Below are 22,768 nucleotides of genomic sequence, written 5' to 3'. Positions count from 1 at the left end.
CGACTTGCTGTGGAGGTGTCAAATACCTAATTTGACTCAGTGATAAATCTTTTTACATGATTCAAAAGCCCAAGAAGGGTCTCATAAAATGCACAATGACTCTAATGACTCAATATAAATCCTAGGGGTCCTCAATGTCAACTTTGACTAATAAAAGATGACCCAAGCATGAAACCCATGCTTTAATAAGTCATTGTATTATTAATAAAATTTTTCTTTCTCATTCTTTTGACAAGTACGTTACATAATGACTCAAATACATTTATGAAGACCGAACCTAGTTACATTTTTCAACACCTAGCAGCAGAATCTTTGACCCAACACTTTCAGAATTTCGACCCACCCAGCAACGGAACTTTGATCCAGCAAATAGCCCAGTAACTTCGCATAAAAGAGAGAGAGAGATAGCCCAAAAACTTCGACTTGTACTTCTTCCTTCTTCCTCTTGAACTTCGCACTTTTTCTGCACTTCCTTGATGTGTATTGAACTTGTTGAGTTTGTGTGCAAATAGATCAAACTGCTCTTGTATTTATAGCCTCTTTTGTGGGTCGAATTGTCCTCTTGTAGGCCTTTTTCATCAGGTTAGGGCTGACTTGGTGTGGAGGTGACAAAATACATTTTTGACTCAATAATAATTCTTTTTACATGATACAAAAGCCCAAGAAGTGGCTCATTAAATGGAAAATTACTAATGATTCAGTATAAAACCTAGAAGTCAACAATGGGGACTTTGACCTATAAAATGATGCCCCAAGCATGAAACCCATGCTTTAATAAGTCGTTGTAATAATAATAAAAATTTCTTTTTCATTCTTTGACTCAAATATAAATATGAATACCAAACCTAGTTACTTTCTTCAACAAATTTAGGGTTAGGTTACGACAAAATCTATGTCTAATAGCATAAATTACCTTGGACCTTATAGTCCTAGGGTTAGGCTTTGCATGTAATAAATTGGAAAAACATAAATGTCATTTTTCATGCATTTCCAGCCATTAATTATGGCTAATGTCTAGGGTTTTTATTGTTGTTTTATGTGTTTTCAGCCATTGAAATTACCATATTCTATTCCTTCATTCATTAATTAAACAATTTTTGTTTCCACTTGTCTATTATCAATTTTAGGCTATTTTTGTTATTGTTCTTATAATATTTGCATGTTGGAATTGCTTCTAGAAACCTTAGTTTATAAGAGCAATTTGTAATTTAAAGGTGTGTATTTGGAAACCTATTTGAGCCTCTCCAGGACTTACTAAGCCCTCTAGATTTAGCCATAGGTTCCATTGTGTTGAGAAATTAATGCATGTGGGTATTAGGGTTTGATTCCTCTTTTCTTGATAATTACTTGTGATTTATGTTGGCTTCTTTTACTTCTTTATCATGTTGTCTTTCATCAAGCAATTACGAAATTAAATGTATATGAAGATCACAAGAACAAGAGACACAAGATGTAGGCACTCAGCGAGGGCAAAACCCCTATTTAGGGGAAAACCCAATCCAACTCTTCCACTAGTAGATTCAAATCAAGATGAGACAATCCAAGACCCTTTAGACCTAGACAAAGACCTCCTCCAATCACCAACTCAGCCCTTCCTTCAAGTAGATGATGTCTGCCAAACTTTCCAAGTGTTAGCTCTTCAAATGCAACTTTAATCCAGAATTTCGGCCCCCAGCTTTAGAATTTCGCCCCCCTAGCTTTAGTCTAGAAACCCTAATAGACTTTGCGCATGTGAGAGAGATGCCCAAAAACTTCGAGTTTTCTTCTTTCTTGGATTAAGTCTTCTTCTCCCACACTTCGTTCCCCTTTTTGTCCTCTTTCTCTATGTAAATTGAACTTGTGTGAGTGTGCTTCCAAGTGAATCGATCTCCCTCTATTTATATTGCTCCCATGAGGTCAAATTGCCTCCAAAAGGGCCAACTTCTCCAGGATAGGGCCGATTTGGTGAGGAGGGACAAAATGACTACTTTGACTCAAAAATAAATTTCTTTACATGATACAAAAGCCCAAGAAGGGTCTAATAAATGTGACAATGACTCTTTTGACTCTTGACAAAACCTAGAAGCCTTCAATGGAGGCTATGACCTAGAAAATAAATGAAAGAGCATGAAACCCATGCTTCAATAATATTTTTCTTTTACAATAAATTTTCTTTTGACAAATACAATTATGAAGACCGACACTAGTTACATTCTTCAACACTCCCTCTTAACTAGGGAGGTATTCATAATTACATATATACAGAGGTACATGGAAGATCTCAAAATGATATACTCTATGAAGAATCATAGCAAACACAGTGCTACAGATTAAATACCTAACTAGGTTATCTAACCGGGTGGGACTAAGGTGTGTTCCAAGCTTTAGCCTCTCTAGGGACCATTAGGCTTTAGATCTAACACCAACCTAGTGATTTATGTGCGTAGCCAAGCTCAGAGCTCCATGACCAATGCCACCCTCCCTACTTTGGGATCTAGACATCATCACAGGTCGACCATATGTCCTCCCAAGCATCTTGTCTCTCCGTGATGCTTCATTTCTCCTTGTCAACTAAACTAGATATATCCACCAATCCAAGCATGCTTCAAATGTTCAACCTTCTCATGGAGAGATCCCGCGTAATCACAACCCCAATCAATAATAAACATTCATATATATATATATATATATATATATATACACATTTATGTTTATCATAAACCTTCAGGGCCTTTAGTTATTCTGATGCTGTTTAAATCATCATCATATTATCCAAATACATATCGTCGGAAGCTTCCTTCTTGAATTTTGTAGCAGGAACAAACTCAACCTGGACACTTTTCAACATAACCAAGTTTTTTTTTGCAACGTCAGTAATCATGAACAACCTGTCTGTAGTGCTTTAGCTATTCTCTGATCTCAATCATTCTTATGATCTTTATATCAAGTTATTAATTCGAAGATATTAACTTTTCAACCAAGCTCCCTCTCAACTCGTGAATAAGTTCATCAACAATTTTTATTCTTTCAGCCACACTGACTCTTTCTTCGATCTTTCAAAGCTTCATTCCTTTAGGAACATCATCCTTTCTATGGCAACAAGATCATCTATTCATTTTAATGTCATCATTTTTCTTACAACTCCCTTTTTCCATCATGCTTATTCATCTTTAATTATGAACATGTTCAACATCTTGAAGATTATGGACCCGCAAATGTTTAACATCAAGTACAACCAAGTACAAATATACAGAAACATGAAGTCAACTATATCAAAATCATGTCATTTACAATGGAAGCATCAAAATAATCAAGCTTTAGACATCAAATACCTAAACCTAGTTAGGTTCATAGTCAGCAAGGGTTACATCTTTTATATTCTGGACTTCAACGACTTGCTAGGGTTTTTGTTACAAACCCTAGACTCCATCATCAAGACTTAGAGCCTTAGATATTAGCAACTAAATCATGATAATAATCCATTCACAACATTTTTCCATCTTGGGTTTTAATGTCAAGCTTTACTAGGGTTTTGTTACAAACCCTAGATTTCATCAATAAAACTAAATCATGTATATCAACAATCAAGTTAACATTTCATATCAATCTTATAACAATCTCTTACTAGGGTTTCCCTAGATACACATATCTAACTTCAAAGATTAGATATACAATAATTTGATTAGACTAGGATTTCAATCACGTAGAAGCTCATACACCCAGGTTTTCATTTCAAGGGTTTTGTTATAAACCCAAATTCACCAAAACCTAAAATCTAGGGTTTTATCATTTAACTTAGATATCATTGACAAACCCTAAAAGGCTAGGGTTTTATAACATTGAAAACCATAAACATCAAGAGTAGAATTTTATTTCTAGACTTTATCAACAAACCCTAAGCAGAGTAAGCATTTCATTGTCAACATGCCCTAAGCATCAAGAGGCTAGAGATTTATAGGGAACCCTAAAAGTTAGGGTTTCACCAAAAATGATCAAACAAGAGATAGTATGATAAGGGTAGATTTAATCTAATGATTAATCACCCTAACAAGAATCCTTATGATTCAAAACCCTAAACATAAGAAAGTAATACAAGACAAATTTCAAAATGATCATATCTTTTAATGAAGTTTTGCTACAAAATCTTATTGTTTTTAGGCCTACCTTGAGTTTCTCCTTTTACAAACCTTATAGGCTTTCCTTGAAGTGCTCCCAATGAATCTAGCCATAATCTTTATACCTGCAATACTTATTGACAAATACAACCAAGCAAAATATACGATACCAAAAGCATGATGTCAATTTGACAATCTAGGGTTTCCATGAAACAAAGGAGGATGGAGTCCTAGGGTTTCCAAGTACAAACCCTAGATCTAGTAAAAATCAAATTATCATCCTCATCAATCATCTCTAGGGTTTACTATAGACCCTAGATCACCTACAAACCCTAAAAATCAAGGGTTAGGGTTTCTATGAGGGAACAAGCAAGTTAGGATTAAGGTTTCCATATGGTTTGGGTTTCTCTTATACCATTTTACAAACCTAGATATTAAAGCAATGGAAACTACACACCCTAGAACCAATTCAATCCTAAAAATATGTTAGATTCTTAACAAAAGAATATACTATACATACCTCACAATTACGTACCTCCATCCTTCATGATCATAGAGGCTGCTGCAAGGCTTGTTCTAGGATGTCATAATCTTCAAAAGCAAAGACTTTCCATGATGTCAAAGTCATGAGATGCTTGCACAGGTACTGCTGCCTTTGAACCAAGATGTTGTATGCTTATTCTAGATGAGTATTTGTTAAAATTGGCAACTAGGGCCAAACTCCATGTGGGTCACCTTATTTATGGCAGCTGATATTTTTCTTGGATTCCTCTCTCCGAGAAGTGTAGGATTGATATAAAGATCATCCGGTTCTGACATGTATTTATGGAGATATGAATTTATTTGTAATTTGTCAAGGTCGGCCAGCAAGCAAATTACCCCCAGATCGGGCTTCTTAGATCTGTGTATAATAGAGGAGACCTCAAATCATTTGAGGCACACAACATCTCATGATCTCTCTCCACTTGTTTGGGTTTGTCTTCTCTTAAGGAGGACGTAGTGGAAAGAGTCATCTAAGAGAGCCCTAGCCGCAGTCATGAAGGAGATCTAGCCGCAGTCTAAGAGAGCCCTAAGCCGCAGTCATGAAGGAGATCTAGCCGTAGATCTAAGAAGCCCTAGCCGCAGATCTAAGGAACCCTAATACGCAGTTAAAGGAGACACCCTAAGCTGCCGCAAAAGGAGCACTAGCCACAGCAAGAGGAGGAGCCCTAGACATAGCTAAAGGAGACCCTAGCCGCAACAAAGGGAGCCCTAACGCAGTAAGAAGAAGCTTGTTGACAACGTGAAAGAAGCATGAGAATTTCGGGTTGCTGTAGGTGACAGCGTAGTGATAGAGGCTGCTCCTAGGCATGCCTTAAGGACTGTTTGCAAGGTTGGTAAGCCACAGTCATAAAGTAAAGTAATGCGTTGAAGAGATCTACCCTATAGATCAACCTATGTATACAGTTGGGTGCTAGAAAGTGCTAACAGCAAAGTCAAGTTCTTATAGGATAAAATATTGCTACGTTGATGGTGTTTGGACACTGGTTGATGAAGGACCGTAGGCCTAACTTGCTGGTGGAGCAAAGGTTGTTCTAAGGGTTGCCAAACCAGACTTGGACAACGTGGCAGTGGTGGAGTCTCTCCTTGGTACATCGCAGCCTTAGAAGGCCTGCTTTATTGACTGTGTGGAGAATGAGGATTGAAGGTTGATGCCCAATCTCATGAAGTAGTGTCAGCTAGTGCAGCAAGAAGACATCAGAGTTTTGGGAGATGTATTGGGTCAAGGTTTGACCATGTTTGGCTTAGTTTAATGAACATCCTGTTGGTGCCATATGAATGATCTTTAGAGGAAGATTCTATCATGTTTGACCAGCATTGACTTCTCTGGTCAAGACTTTACTACTGCTGTCATAAAATATCAGTTTTGTATATTTGTACTATCTCTCTCTCTGCTGAACTATTGAAGAATATAAGAAGAATTGATCAAGGGTTTCCCCACATTGGGGTTTGTCACTGGCTGGTGCCACATCTTGTGTCCTCTTGTCTTGGCTTGTCTTCTACTGTTTATGTTCTATCTGCATTTTACTATCATGCTGATGTGATTGCTAATCTGGATATTGATATTGGGCTAATAAGAAAATTGAAGTAAATTGCTCGAGTATAGAACATACCAAAAATTAACATCGTATCAGAGCTGAGGTGAAGACAAAGCCTAGGCAAGAGTGAAAGAGCAATCACCGAAGATAGTTGGAAAGGACAAAAGGCTCAATGGGTTTCTCATCCCACTTCCCGGCTGAAGAAAAGCTCCGTGAAAAGTCTGACTATCATGGATGGAAGATGTCTCTTGATTTGACATTGGAAGAACAATAAGGGTTGGATTATGTGAAGGGTAAAATCCCTAAGCCTCCATCAAATGCACCGGCTGCTACAAAGAACAAGTACAACAAAGTTGAAGTCAAAGCGAAGAAGATTATCATAGATTCCATTGACAAGCGTTTGGTGGCTTACATCTTCGATCTAAACACCTCCAAGGAGATCTACGACAAATTGGTAAGCATGTTCAAGGTTAGTGGCGCAAATCAAATTTTATTTCTCAAAAATAAGCTGAAGGATATTAAGAAGGGCAAGGACGAGGATATTCAATCCTACTTCTTAAGGATCACTGAGATCAAGAATGATCTTCTATCGATTGGAGAAGTCATTCTTGACAGGGAACTTACTATCACTACCCTTGGAGGGCTCCCACCTGAGTGGTATATATTTAGAACCACTATTCTCAATAATGATCGAATTCCGGGATTTGAAGAATTGATGTCAAGATGCATTCAGGAAGAAACAAGAATGGTGGAGCAAGAAATGCCTTCTAATAGAGGCAACCCCACTGCTTTCTCCGCTCATGCCAAAAGGAGAAATAATGCAGGGTCTAAAGGTCACTTCAATGGAAAGCCCGGATCTAAGGGTGGAAGGAAGGGCAGGTGCTTTGTTTGCAATAAGTTTGGCCACTATGCGAGGGAGTGTCCAAATAGAAGGGACACATCACATGATGATGATCACAATCATTCCAGGGGCAACTTCAACAACAATGATTGAAGGAATGACAGGTACAATGGCAAAGGAAAAAGGAATGTAGGACATCAAGGAAATGGTCGACCCTCCAAGAAAGCAAGGAACTCCAGGTATGAAGAATCAAATGTTGTTAACAATAAGCAAAAGGAGTATTATCTTATATCGGCCCTCTCCACTACCTCTCCTCCAGACACTTTGGGGAATTGTCTTATTGATAGTGGTGCTTCAAGGCACTTCACTAGATACAAGGAAGCTCTCTCTAATCTGATAGAGAAGGAAACAAACTTGGAGATTATTCTTGGAGACAATGCCACCTATCCTGTAAAGGGTGTAGGGAATGTTACCCTTCAATTGAATCAGGGTAACACGATTCATTTATAAGAAGTTCTATATGTACTTAATCTCAAGAAGAACCTGGCGTCCATTTCGGCAATGGAAGATGAAGGTTACAAGGTGGCATTCATCGATGGAAAGGTACATGTTTGGAAAATAAATTTTAAAGATGCTTTTACTCTTGGGTTTAGGGTTGGCACTTTGTATCAAGTTGCAGGAAGTCCATTGGGGCCATGTCTTGCGACACATCTCTACAATCTGAACTATGGCGCCGGAGGTTTGCCCATCTTCATTGTAAGGCCCTACCTAATGTGAGACAGATGGTGACAGGGATGTCTGAGTTCAAAGTAGAGCATGAAGGTGTATGTGCCGAAGGAAAACTTACAAGGGGACCATTCCCCTCAAGTAATAGCAAGACCACAAATATATTGCAGTTGGTCTACTCTGACATATCTGGTATGATGCCCTTAAGCTCTCGGAAGGATGAAGTATACACCTGGTTCTGTCACTTCAAAGACTATGGAACAACCCGAGGGGTTTGAGGTTCATGACCGGGAATCTCATGTATCAGGTTGAAAAAAGCTCTCTATGGGTTGAAGCAAGCACCCTAGGCTTGGTATGAGAGGATCGATAACTATTTGATGAAGTTGGGATTCACTAGAAGTGAAGCCGTTCCAAACCTTTACTTTAAGGTTGAAGATGATAGATCACTCATACTGGTACTTTATGTAGACGACCTCTTTCTGACAGGTATAAACCCTCTCATTTACAAACATAAGAGGGAGTTGGATTCCGAATTTGAAATGAAGGACCTAGGATTGATGCACTACTTCCTAGGGTTGGAGGTCTGGCTAAAGTCAGGAGAAATTTTTTTATCTCAAGGAAAATATGTTGTGAAGATATTGAAAAGATTTGAGACGGTGGACTGCAAGCCTGTGACTACCCCGATGGAGCTTAACTTCAAGAAGTTATGCGATAGTGCTGTCAGACTCGAATTGGGAAATGCTTCTGAGTCTTATCAACTCATAGGAGCAGTGATGTTCTTGGTGAACTCTCGTCCGGATATTATGTTTTTCAGTTAACACGTTGAGCCAATATATGGTTGAGCCTCATCACTCACATTGGATTGGTGCCAAGAATCTTCTGAGATATCTTCGGGGCACAATCACTCATGGACTGAGATACACTGCCGGAGATGTGAGGTTGCATGGTTATTCTGATGCTGATTGTGTAGGCAGTGTGGTGGATCGCAAGAGCACTTCTAGGTGTTGTTCTCTTTGGGTTCTGCTTCGATATCCTGGATGAGTAGGAAGTAGAAGTCGTTTGCTTTGAGCACCGTTGAGGCTGAATACATAGTTGTGAGTATGACCTCTTGTGAAGCTGTCTGGTTGAGGAAGCTCTTCAGTGAGCTGTTTGGACATGTGCTAGATACCACCGTGATCCTCTGCGACAACTAGAGTGGGATTCGATTATCAGAGAATCCCGTGTTTCATGATCGCTCCAAGCATATAGACATTAGGTACCGTTTAATTTGGGATATGGTACAAGGAGGAGCAATAAGGCTCCATCACATTGGGACTGATGTGCAGGTCACCGATATTCCGACGAAGCCCCTGGGAAAGGTCAAATTCTTGACTTTCCGAGAATGACTAGGAATCGTGGAGAGACCCTCTCCTAAGGGTCCTGTATGAGATGGACTTTGAGCTCTGGGAGCTCCGAGGGGCTTGGGGTACTTCTTGGACCGATGAGCAACCATAGGGTGAGTGGTTGAGCCTTCCCCTAGTGGTTTGCTATGTAGGCAGGATGAGTGATTCATCCTTCTCCTGTTGAGACACAATCAAAGGGTGAGTGGTCCAGCGTTCCCTTAGTGATTTGTTGTGTACAAGGTGAGTGGTTCAGCCTTCCCTTGGGATACCCCATGGCGACATGTAGGCAGGATGAGTGGTTCATCCTTCTCCTGCTGAGACATCCTATCCATGTAGTCTGGGACTCATGGGAAGTACCTCTCATCTGGCCAATGAGTATAAAAATGAGGATAGGGACCATAGTAGTACCGATGGACGCATCGTGTACTACTGTACTCCCTATGCTAGGATGACTATATTGATCTGGAATCAATTGGAACTGACTTCAGATCAGTAAGAGTGGTATGAGACACTCTCTTTATATGGGATTGACTTCAGGTCAGTAGAGAATGGTATGATACATTCTTGATCACTTCTTCTTCTTCATAGTTCAATAGAGCAGAGCAGTGCATTGATGGCAAAGATAATAGCGACTGACAGATGAATTAGCAGATGGAGTTCTCCCTAGTTGAGAGGGAGTGTTAAAATTGGCAACTAGGGCCAAACTCCATGTGGGTCACCTTATTTATGGCAGCTGTCTCGGATTCCTCTCTCCAAGAGGTGTAGGACTGATCTAAAGATCATCCGATTCCGACATGTATTTATGGAGATATGAATTTATTCGTCATTTGTCAAGGTCGGCTAGCAAGCAAATTACCTCCAACTCAACCTCAACGTTGCATTTAAATAGAGGAGACCTCAAGTCATTTGAGGCACACAACATCTCATGATCTCTCTCCACTTGTTTGGGTTTTTCTTCTCTCAAGGAGGACGTAGTGGAAAGAGTCATCTAAGAGAGCCCTAGCCGCAGTCATGAAGGAGATCTAGCCACAGATCTAAGAGAGCCCTAACCTGCAAATGTAAGAGAGCCCTAAGTCGCAGTCATGAAGGTGATCTAGCCGCAGATCTAAGAAGGCTTAGCCGTAGATCTAAGAAGGCCTAGCCGCAGATCTAAGGATTCCTAATACGCAGTTAAAGGAGAGACCCTAAGCCGCAATAAAAGGAGCATTAGCTGCAGCAAGAGGAGGAGTCCTAGCCGCAGCTAAAGGAGACCCTAGCTGCAACAAAGGGAGCCCTAACGCAGTAAGAAGAACCCTGTTGACAACGTGAAAGAAGAATGAGAATTTCGGGTTGCTGTAGGTGACAACGCATTGATAGAGGTTGTTCTTAGGCATGCTAAGGACTATTTGCGAGGTTGGTAAGCCACAATCATAAAGTAAAGTAATGCGTTGAAGAGATCTGCCCTATAGATCAGCGTATGTATACAATTGGGTGCTAGAAAGTGCTAACAACAAAGTCAAGTTCTTATAGGATAAAATATTACTGCGTTGATGGTGTTTGGACACTAGTTGATGAAGGACCGTAGGCCTAACTCGCTGCTGGGCTAGACCGCAGGCCATAGCCAGCAGCAAAGGTTGTTCTAAGGGTTGCCAAACTAGACTTTGACAGTGTGGCAGTGGTGGAGTCTCTCCTTGGTACACCGCAACCGTAGAAGGCCTGCTTTATTGACTGTGTGGAGAATGAGGATTGAAGGTTGATGCCCTATCTCATGAAGCAGTGTCAGCTAGTGCAGCAAGAAGACATCAGAGTTCTGGGAGATGTATTGGGTCAAGGTTTGACCATGTTTGGCTCAGTTTAATGAACATATTGTTGGTGCCATATGAATGATCTCTAGAGGAAGATTCTGTCCTGTTTGACCAACATTGACTTCTCTGGTCAAGACTTTACTACTGCTGTCATAAAATATCAGTTTTGTATATTTGTACTATCTCTCTCTCTGCTGAACTATTGAAGAATATAAGAAGAATTGATCAAGGGTTTCCCCACATTGGGATTTGTCCCTGGCAAGTGCCACATCTTGTGTCCTCTTGTCTTGGTTTGTCTTCTACTGTTTATGTTTGTGTTCTATCTGCATTTTACTATCATGCTGATGTGATTGCTAATCTGGATATTGATATTGGGCTAATAAGAAAATTGAAGTAAATTGCTCTTAAGCATAGAACATACCAAAAATTATCAGTATTGCTACTCCACTGCTAGATGCTTGTAGCTTCTCCTTTGTCACATTGTCCATAATTTGAATACTACATAGACATGGTCAAAATGATGTAAAAGAATTGTAGACAACCTTCAAAAGTCGGCCTTCTAGGTCACTGTTCGATTTATAAGTCTCAAGATAGTCTCTTCTTTGCCACAACTTCTCGTCCTCTACACTAATGTACATGACTAGACTTCGACTTTACTGTTTACCTTTTAAACTTGGATTATTTGAATATGTTACCACGGGATTGTGGCTTTTACTTCAGATATCTCAACCTTTATGTCATTGTATAGTATAGGTATAGGATTTGCGAATTTGATCCAAGGATGGTGACTACTCTCGTTTCCTTTTGTAGATAGATGACAAGTCTTCCAGAATAAGCTTAAACAATTCAGTCTATGGTCCTTTCTATGCGTAGGACTGTAAGAGGAATCTCGGCTCCTTTTCAAGATACTCGTGGTTATACTTTAAATGCGCTTATGCTCAAAACTTTTGGTTCCTCTTGCAGGGTGTCTGCAACCTTATGACAATCCTTCCAACATGGCCTATAATACCTTCAACAAGTTTGGACTTCTTCAAGTGGAGATAACATAATTTCGGACCCTTCTGGAGTGATTTCAGATTACAAGAATGATGCTTATGACTTCGATCTCTAGCTCAAGGAGGTCGACCTTGAGAGAGTTGTCTTCTCACCTATTTGGTCCTTTGAAACAATGCTTCTAACCTCTTGAAACTTCTTTGCATTCCTTGCAGCCTAATAACTGTGTATAGGACTTGTTAATATGTCCATAATTTTCTTTTGTTTCCTCTTCTTGTCTTGAAGCCTTAGTGACCTTCTTCCTACCCTCATGCAAACGAACCTCGCTCTAATACCATGTTGAGAAATCAATGCATGTAGGCATTAGGGTTTGTTTCCTCTTTTCTTGAGAATTACTTGTGATTTATGTTGGCTTCTTTTACTTCTTTATTATATTGTCTTTCATCAAGAAATTACCAAATTAAATGTATATGAAGATCACAAGAACAAGAGACACAAGATGTAGGCACTCAGCCAGGGCAAAACCCTTATCTAGGGGAAAACCTAGTCCAACTCTTCCACTAGTAGATTCAAATCAAGATGAGATAATCCAAGACCCTTTAGACCTAGACAAAGACCTCCTCCAATCACCAAGTCAACCCTTCCTTCAAGTAGATGACCTCTGCCAAAGTTTCCAAGTGTCAGCTCTTCAAATGCAGCTTCAATCCATAATTTCGGCCCCTAGCTTCAAAAGTTTGGCTCTCAGCTTCAAAATTTCGGACCTGCAACTAATTCAAATTTTCGGCCCCCTAGCTTTAGTCCAAAAACCTTAGCAAACTTCGCATGTGTGAGAGAGATGCCCAGAAACTTCGATTTTTCTTCTTTCTTGGATTAGGTCTTCTTCTCCTGCACTTCGCTCTCTTTTTTGTCCTCTTTCTCTATGTAGATCGAACTTGTGTGAGTGTGCTTCCAAGTGAATCGAGCTCCCTCTATTTATACTACTTCCATGAGGTCAAATTGCCTCCAATAGGGCCGACTTCTCCAGGACAGGGCCGACTTGGTGAGGAGGGACAAAATGACTACTTTGACTCAAAAATAAATTTCTTTACATGATACAAAAGCCCAAGAAGGGTCTAATAAATATGACAATGACTCTTTTGACTCTTGACAAAACCTAGAAGCCTTCAATTGAGGCTATGACCTAGAAAATAAATGAAACCATGAAACTCATGCTTCAATAATATTTTTCTTTTACAATAAATTTTCTTTTGACAAAAGCAATTATGAAGACTGACACTAGTTACATTCTTCAACACTTTGAACTCGTTATTTTAGAATTACATCTCATCTCAACTAGAATCCTAATTATTGAACATTATCCTTGGGTGTTTCTATTAGCAGAACCCACACTTGGGTTATCTAATCCCTAAGATCTGCTAGGGAAGCCTACTTTCTGAGGATAACATGCGACCATAGAATAGCAGGGGAACAATTGCTAAGGTGACGATGGTGACTAATCCTGTTTTTTCTCTTGATCTAGAGTTCTTAGTGAGGCTTTGCACTAATGTGCTAGATTTTGCAGTAACAAGTTTTTAACCAAATGTCAAGACAACAAGTGGATGTTCAGATTGGTGTTACAAAACTTGGCATTGGCAGGGGTCATCAATGCAGGAAATCAGAAAAATCAGAAAAAAATGGTAAACGGAAATTCAGACCTGAAAATCTTTGGAAAATTCAGCAGCCTAAGAAACTAGGACAAATCAGAAAATGGGGGGAAGTCAGGGATTTTTGCAGCACTGGTTGAGCTTTCCATGGCTCCATCTAAGATGAGGATATAGTGACAATGATACAGGAAAGTGCACTCCAAAGAAAAAGTTATTAAACTTTTAAAAATGCCTTCTACATTTTCAACATTTCACTATTGGGTTCGGGAAGAGCCTTGCATAGGATATGGAGTTGGACTGAAAACTTTACAAAATGTTTAGTTTGGTTTTATTTTTCTGCAGCTACTTTTGTTTTCACTAATTCAGAATATTTACTTTTTTAATATGTTGTACTTTTCAGTCCTTTTGAGCTATTTTCATCACTAGTGGACATTAATATAATTTCATTTTATTGCTTTGTGGGCAATCAGTCTGGATCTGAATAAGGCAGGCCAGTTATTCACTTTCACTATCCTAACCAACTCTAGCTTTTTTATTTTGACACATGCCAGTTTTGTCAAAAGCATGTTTATGTTTCAATCATATATGTGGTCTTCAAACAATTCTATGAGAAAAAAAAAATCTTTTGGCAAGGAGCTTGAGGAGTTCCTATTCTTGTATGGTTGTTCCAGTGATGCTTTACCTTAAACAATGTCAACATTCTAATTTTGGATGGTAACTTGTTTCTTGCTTTATACAATCCAAACTGTTTTCTACAAAGTTAGATATCAATGAGATCAGAATTGGATATTACTTATAGTATAACCAGAAATGGCTGTAGGTTACTATAAATGCTGAGTGACAACTATTTAGAGGCCTTCGATAGGTTGGACTCGGGGGATATCTAGATTTCATTTCAGTTCTGAATTAAGCGGTAGTTGAGAAGTCCTTTATTAGTACTGTGGTTTGGTGAAGGTCAAAGTCAGTTTTTTCTCAGAGCATATTTCTGTTAAAATGTCATAGAATTTAACATGCTAGATTTGATCATTTCCTTATCACAAATTAATGATGGTTCTCTTTTATAGCAAAAATAATGACTTACACATCTACAGATTTGCTTAACGTGTCCTCTATTATTGTTATGTGTTTCTGTAGTTTGTGATTGCTGTGGATGATGAAGACAGGGAAAACATGGGAGACATTATCATGGCAGCATCTTCTGTAACTGCTCAAGCAATGGCATTTATGGTTAAACACGGCACGGGGATAGTGTGTGTTGGCATGATGGAAGAAGACTTAGAGAGATTGAGACTTCCACTAATGGTGCCCAAGAAGGAAAATGAGGAGAGATCTATCACAGCTTTCACTGTATCTGTTGTATGATCTCATTTTTCTCTTAGCTGCATTCATGACCATTTTCATTTTCCTGCTTTTTATGTTAAAAGAAATATGCACATGAAGTTGGTGTAAATAAAACTTTATATGGTGCTTATCAGGATGCCAAAGTTGGCACCTCTACAGGTGTTTCAGCAACAGACAGAGCAAATACAATTCTAGCTCTTGCATCTCCAAAATCTCAGGCGGAGGACTTCAGGCGGCCTGGTCATATTTTTCCTTTGAAATATAGACAGGGTGGTGTCTTAAAGAGAACTGGTCATACAGAAGCTGCAGTGGATTTGGTAAAATTGGCAGGACTGAGGCCTGTCAGTGTGCTTTCTGTGATTATTGATGATGATGGTTCAGTTGCATGCTTACCACAGTTACAGAAATTTGCTGCAGAATACAATGTACCAATCATTTCCATTGCAGATCTCGTAAGGTAAAATTTCTAATTTATGACATTTTCTAAAGAAATTCCAGCAACTATGATTAACAGAAATTTAAGTAAAATAAGTGATATGCTTCACTTTTATGTTCTTATAGGTTCTTGGGTTCTGGGGCTCTTAGTAGATGCATGTTGTCCTGTCCTTAATGTGCCATTAAGCAATCCTTTTTTTCTGAATAAACAGCTTCCTTTAAACTTTCATTAAGATGGAACAATATGTACATTCATTTCATACATAAAAAATTGTAGGCTGCACATGCAGCAGCCATAAGTGAAAGCTAGAAGCTAGAGGTGCCCCAGGGGCCATAAAAAAATGTAAGAGTTTGCACCTTAAAGGCACAAAGAGTTCAAAATTATATGGCTAAAGGGGACAGAAACCAATGAACTAAAAACAAGTACAATGGTCAGATGGCCACAATAGGGACAACAATAAACATCAAACAGTACTGGATCCCAAATTTGGAGAAAGGTCAAGATCATTGGTGTTTGGGTCTCACTTAGTGAATGGTGGATCATCGACAGTATGGGCAGTGTCCCATCCATCTTGTTGTTGAAAATTGGTAGCTACGGTTGGTATTTTCATTGGCAAATCAAAGAAGAAATTATGAATTTGCATGTTGACCAAGTCGGTCTCACTTGCACTAGTCAGCCCCCACTCAATGAAAGGCTTTGACCCCAAGATCAAAAACCCACCTCCTAGCACATGTATAAATTGGATTTCGTTGACCTCATTTGGAACACAGATCTCACACATCCATTTGATCTGAAATAGAAAAGGAACAGTCCACACTTGCGAAGGAGAAGAAGGAGAATTTTCTGCGTTGACCAACTCTGTTGTTTCTGTCTTTGACCAGCGCTAACTTGGGATTTCTTTCTGCCTTTTTGACTGATATTTTGACCAGACTTGGAGGCTGAATATTCCTTGGTTTGTTGACTGTTCACTGATTGGTTGATTGACTGAAGTTTGAGTCTGTTTCTGGGCTGTTGACCGCAGGTCAAACTCAGAGCTTTGACCAAAATTCTGAGGTGATTACAGTAATGAATTTTGGCCCCTTCTGTTCAGCTACGTCAGGCCAAAATTCGGCCCCTCTGTTGCAGACTTTGACTTGGACCAGCATTGACTATTTTCTCTCTTCTTTGACTGGTTTGACTTGGAAAATATTGAGGTCAGAAATTGGAATCTTGTTTGGAATATTTTGATGTACATTTTGATGAACTGAATTCTCTCTCATAAGGAAAGATTTGTTGGGTTTTCCCCTTTTGGGTTTTGCCCTGGCCACTGGCCTAAATTTTGGTGTCTCTTGTCTTATTGTCTATTGTGATCTCTATTGCTGCTCTATTGTTAATGGTTGAAATTTTTCATGTATAATCTAAGTTACCAGGAGGATTCGGATCCGGATCCGCTAGTTTTTTGAAAAGCCAAGATCCGTAACCGGCAAGGAAACGTCAAGTACAAGCAAGTATAAAATATTTATAATTTTTAAAATTAAAATTTATATAAATATAAAAATAAAAACTAAATTTATATAAATATAAAAATAAAAACATATGTTAATTTTTAAATATATAATTTTTACATGCAATAAATAATTCCAGACTTAATGTATCATTTATTAATATTAATTAAACATTAATTAAATTTATATAAAAATTAAAAACATATGTGAATTTTTAAATATATAAATTCAATGTAATACTTTAAAAATAATTATCAATTTAATTATAATAGAATTAATGCACTATTTATAAATATTTAAATATCAATTATTAGTTATAATATTTATATTAAGCAAATTATTAAACTTATTTTGAAGCCTGAAAAGAAATTTGAAACTTTAAAATTGATTAAAATAAAAACTTACTTTTTAAACTTTAAAATATCTCAATAAAAATGGGTGGATTATAATTTTCACGTCACATCCATTAAAGTTTATAAAGTCTTGTATTAAAGCTTATAATATGGTCATGTTCCAAACTTATAGCATTGGATGCTCGGATTGGATCGGATGGATGACGCGAGGGACAAAGCCATTGATCAATTGGGGTACTGCAGGGTGGGGGCAAGTCAATTGGACAAAATGGATGGGATGGACGGATGGAATAACCTTAAATGCTGCGCATTAATTGACTTGCCTAAAGACAAATGCAAATTCGAGACCGGCGTGGCGGTGGATGGATTATGCCTCCAACCCACGACAAACAGGGATTTGATAGAGACAAAACAACATCCGATAAGATTTTCAGATCCCTTTTAATTGAAGATGAAGGTGCCCAGGCCCAAGGCCCAAGGAATTAGGAAGTGAGTCAGTGGATTTACCTATTAGAAAATACAAATTCTTGACCCAACTAACATAAAATAATAAATTGTCACCAACCAACTCCCTAGATTATTTTGGCGGACGCTGATTCATTAATTCATTGACGCTGATTCATTATTTTCGCAGAGGCTGATTCGTTCATTGACTTGCGACTTGATGGTTGAATTTTTCGTTTTGGAATTTTGCGCTGGTGTTTGCTGCATTTTTTAGCGTTTAACGGTTTTTTACCCACGGGAGAAGTTGGGCGGATCTCTACGGATCCAGATCTGTATCCATCTCCGATCCGGGGATCCGCGGATCCAGCCATTAGGCCGGACGGATCCGTTAACATAGTGTATAACTGCTTGATGATTGGAATGCTCTAAACAAGTAATATTGTGTCATTGGAAGTAGTTATCAGTTTGAAAAAAATTGTACTAGTCTTGATTGCACTAGAAAATCAACATGGTATCAGAGCTTTGGTGAAGGGAAAGAGCATTGAGATCACCTTGAGAGTGTTAGAGAATCTAGGGCATAGTGTTGTGATGATTCTCCGAGACTTGATAACAATTTGTGAACACTTTTTACTTTTTTTGTTAGCTTATTCTTCTTCTTCTTATTATTATTAGTGCATATGTGTGTGCTTCATCAAACTGCTATCAAAAACAAAATAACAAGAACACAGAATTTGGTTCTTTGCCAGGGACAAACCCTCTCCACTTTTGAGAGGAAAACCCTTTGTAAGATTTCTCTTATTGAAGCTTTTTATTTAAACAACTGCCAAACCCTAAACCCTTGACTAGGATATCCTCCAAGCATCAGTCAAATCCTTCCTCTTTCTGCACTGTCACTTCCGGCACATCTTCTGGCACTTCTTCCGACACTTTGTCTTCCAACACTTTGTCTTCTAGGTTAGGAAACCCTAGAATATTAGGGCTTCTTTACTTCGTTATAGATAGAGGCTCCTTTGTTTTCCTTTGGATACCTTGTAGGCCTAGGTATACATCTGAATGAAGATATTCATGCTGCTGCCTTAAACTGCTGCCAAACCCTTCCTGCACCTTGCACGTGTGATTGTTTCTAACCCTAGAAACAATCCTATCTTCTTCGATCTTGATCTTTCTTCCTTCGTATATGAGGGCTTCTCCTTCGCTTGTAGGGAGAGGCCTAATAGACCTTGTTTGCACCCAAAACAGTAAGATATATTGACCTGTCCTTTTCTGCTACTATGGTCACAGTCAAACCTTCCTTGACCTCGCACGTGTGGCTGTAATAGCTTCAGAAATGACCTCCTTCCCTTCGTTGTTTTGTCTCCTTGACTTCGCTGTCCTTGTTACCCTTTTTCTGCCTTGTCTTCGTCCCTTTTAGCCCTTCTATTATCTGCGGATTTTAGAGAGAGATTGATGTGTTGTATGAGGAGTGGACAACCTCTATAAATAGAGGTTTGTCCCTCCTCTTCCAGCCGACATGACTGTCCTTAAAGCCGACTTGACAGTTTGCTTCATAAATCATTTTTATTCACTGTTTTGCTGCTTGTAGACTTCGTTGGTGCTAGGAGAGGATTTGACCATGCTTGGAGGTGTTCCCATGACCTTGTATGATGACTTACATGATGTAACATGCCCTCAAAGGGTCTTATCATAATTACATTTTGACTTTGACTCTCTAGAAGCACTTCAAAATGTGCTTGACCTATTTTCAATGAGCAAGAAACTCATTGACAAATAATACAAAAATAATTTCTCTTTTCTTGAATAAGTACAAATATCAAAATTACATTTATGAAGACCTAGCCTAGTTACATTTCCTTCAACACTCCCTCTTAACTAGGGAGGTATTCATACAACATTACAAGGTGTTTGGCAATTTTCAATCTTGAAGAATTCACATAAGAGAAACCGGATTTGTAATCCATCTGTTATAGCATCATATTCATCAGCATTGTCATAGTGCAAGGCCTTGACTAATAGCTCCATCTCTTTACGATACCATGAGCTACAATGCTAGCAGACCAATGATTTATAGACACCTTCATCATTGTCTCTCAAGGTACATACCCACCCGGGTGTTCACTGAGTATGACCTTCTAGGACTATTCTTATCTTGGGTTCCCAGCCCTCAAAGAATATCGGTCCTCTTGCCTACTCTTGTCTTGGATGCCCTACACATCCTCAAAGAGTACCGAATGCCAGATGATTACCTAATCCTCCCATTCTTTCTTCCTAAAGTGAAGACAAGAATGTTGTGTCTATCTTATGTCTACATTTCCATTCATGCCCTTCATCTAGACTTACGGTTGTTAGTCCTGGTCTAGCGCATGACCCATGAAATGGAAAACACAATTGTCACTCCTTTGTAATCAGGAGTGATTCAAAAACTCCCTCTTGATCAGGAACTTGTTAGAGCTCCCTCTTAACTGGGGACTCTTTCCTTCATCAACAACTTCTTCTTAGTGGATCCTTCAACTACTTGATCTCCTTCCTTTCTTGATGTCATGAAGTCTTTGTTCGAACTTCTTCTATGTAGGGCACCATCCATCGATCAGTTTCCTTCCTGGATTGTAATATCTTACTTCCTTTGTGGAAAGTGGCTTTCTTTTATAAGATTTTCTTGTCATCTTAGCTACTCTTTTGTCATCTTGTCAATGCTTCGGAATATTCTTCTCATGGATGTTTCGATGTACTTGCTAGGTTACATGATTTGACCTAGTAGCCCATCATGACTTCATCCTGATATTGCTTCAACATTGCTTTTTCTTTTGTTGGATGGCTTCTTCATCACGACATCTCTGTATAGTAGAATCAATTATCTGCACCTTTTGTATCTCCAAGGCCTTCAAAGGTGTCAAGGGTCCTTTCTTCTTTTATCAGAGTTGTCCTGCCTTCTTTCGGGAGATGTTTTAGATAGTGATCCTTGGTGATCATGGTGTTCTTCACATGCTTGAGATCTCTTTCTTCATTTGCTTCTCCTCAGATAGATAGGTCAACCATCTAATGCTTCTTGTGAGAGCATTCCTTCATTGCTTGTTGTCTGGACTTGTCAGCGTTTCTTCTTGCTTCTTAGTCAACAATCTTATGCTCCTTATGTGAGCATATTCTTTTGTTGACCTTCATCGCATTGTGGTACATGCCTTCGAGCATGTTCTTGGTGAAAGAGATTCTTTCATGCTTGATCATGTTATAAAACTATACCCATGACTTTAATAATATACAAGCTATGAAACCGGATTTGTTCAAAACAAGCCATGTGTCCGAATCCCACGAATTCGACACGATTCGATGGGAATTCGAATCCAAAAGTGGGACACTATGTGTCCTAACCGGACACTACTTCCTAACGGGACACCATCGAATCTTGATTGTGTCCCGTTAGGACACATCGTGTCCCGATTTTGGGATTCGAATCCCAAAAAAGTGAGGGTTTATGAGGTTTATGAGGGTTTATGAGGGAGGGTTTATGAGGTTTGTGAGGGTTTATGAGGGTTTATGAGGTTTGGGAGGGTTTATGCAGATATTTGAATTTTGTATGTACTATGCATGCTATAATGTTACTAACTTACTTTGTAAACACTAAAACTAACATCTAGATGAAGATCTATGTTTGAAATCAATGAATTTGTATCATTAATGAGAATTTGTGTAAGAAATATCTAATTTTTAATATATATATATTTTAATAAAATAATATATAACGAATCCTATGTGTCCTGTTCCGGGGGGTCAACGTGTCCAAATCCGACACTCGAATCCCCGTATCCTACGAATCTCGAATCCCCGTGTCAGGTGACTTAGTATACAAGTGATAGCATGACTTTAAACTTTGATGCATACATACCTCATCTTGATTCTCCTTTGATCATCCTTTGGTGTGGCCCTTCTTGCTTCATCTTAGTTTGCCTGCATATCATTCTTTTCTTGAAACCCATGAATGGGATTCCCAATGAGACATCTGCTTTGGTCCATGAACCTTCTTTTGAAGATTCCATCATAGGATCTTAAAGATCCCGGTCTTGCAAATGTTTCCTTTCTTTTGATGATGTAGGTCTTCTAAGATTCTTATCATGATCAATTTTTCTTTCATCATGAATGAGGTCCTATACTAGGTATGCTTCTTCTATATGAATACCTTGAGCTATATTTTCTATGCTCCTATATTCTAGAAGATATTTCTGTTTATGCTTTTTTGTTCTTATCATAAATGCTACATCCACATGAGTGTCTAAAACTCTATGTGCATCATGTTGTTAGATTCTAGAGGGTGATTCTAGCCATGCAATTTAATTTATTCCCGCATGCTCCTATTCTACTCAAAACTTTGAAAGAAGTCTAGAAGTAAAGAGTTTTGACCTAGTCATAGTAGAGATCTGGAGGATCTTCCTTCTTTTGCTTCTTTCCTTCTTCTTTCACCTCTTGAGTCAAGTGAGCTTCTTCCCTCTTCCTTTTGTTGTTGTTGTCCTTCTTAAGCTTAGGGCAATTCCTTTTGTAGTGTCCATATTCTTGGCATCCAAAACATTGGATCTTGGACATGTCTTTGTTGTTTGTTCTTTGTGGACCAAACTTGCCAAATTTACCCTTTCTTTTGGCCATGGTAGCAAATGCTTGCTCCTTTAATCCCACATCTTCTTTTGCCTTAAGTCTGGTTTCCTCTATTCTGCATAGAAACCACATTTCACTGAGAGTGGTTGCTTCCTTCTTAGCATATATGCTAGATGTGAAGTTTCCCCACTCCTCAGGTAGAGCATTGAGTACTACAATTGTCATCTCTCTGTCAGATATGACCTCCCCAAGCTCTTGAAGTTGAGCTCTCATTTCAGAGATTTTCATGAAGTAGGGAGCTATTCCTTCCTTTGTTATCTTCATCTTGTATAATTCATTCCTCAAGGATATTACTTCTCTGGTTGTGGATACCGAGAATAACTCTACTAACTTATAATAAATTTCTTTGGATGTCTCAAACTTGGAGACATAAGGAATGAGAGAGTCTTTGATTGATTCTATCAGAATCCTTTGAGCTCTTGTGTCATACTTATTGCACTTGGCTAAGGCTTGAGTCTGTTCTTTAGTAGGGATAGTGAAATTCCCTTTGACATGCTCTAGGAGTTCATTCTCCTTGAGTAGTAGATCAAT

The 22,768-nt window shown here is 38.7% G+C and overlaps 1 protein-coding gene across 3 annotated transcripts in view; it reads left to right on the top strand.

The window, feature by feature from the left end:
- LOC149190389 (monofunctional riboflavin biosynthesis protein RIBA 3, chloroplastic-like) overlaps positions 1-22,768 on the top strand; it is a 257,004-nt gene that overhangs the window by 89,951 nt on the left and 144,285 nt on the right. For all 3 annotated transcript variants that reach the window (XM_089412143.1, XM_089412141.1, XM_089412142.1), the window contains 2 exons: positions 14,676-14,897; positions 15,017-15,339. In XM_089412143.1, coding sequence (XP_089268269.1) covers positions 14,676-14,897; positions 15,017-15,339 — 545 coding nt within the window. The remainder of the gene's footprint in view (positions 1-14,675; positions 14,898-15,016; positions 15,340-22,768) is intronic.

The sequence above is a fragment of the Pinus tabuliformis genome, chromosome 3_1 (assembly GCF_031772625.1).
Source record: "Pinus tabuliformis cultivar Carrire ecotype Pingquan chromosome 3_1, CPIR1, whole genome shotgun sequence".
NCBI lineage: Eukaryota > Viridiplantae > Streptophyta > Pinopsida > Pinales > Pinaceae > Pinus > Pinus tabuliformis.
The sequence above is the reverse complement of the archived record's forward strand: the minus strand, read 5'-3'. Positions and strand labels throughout refer to the sequence as shown.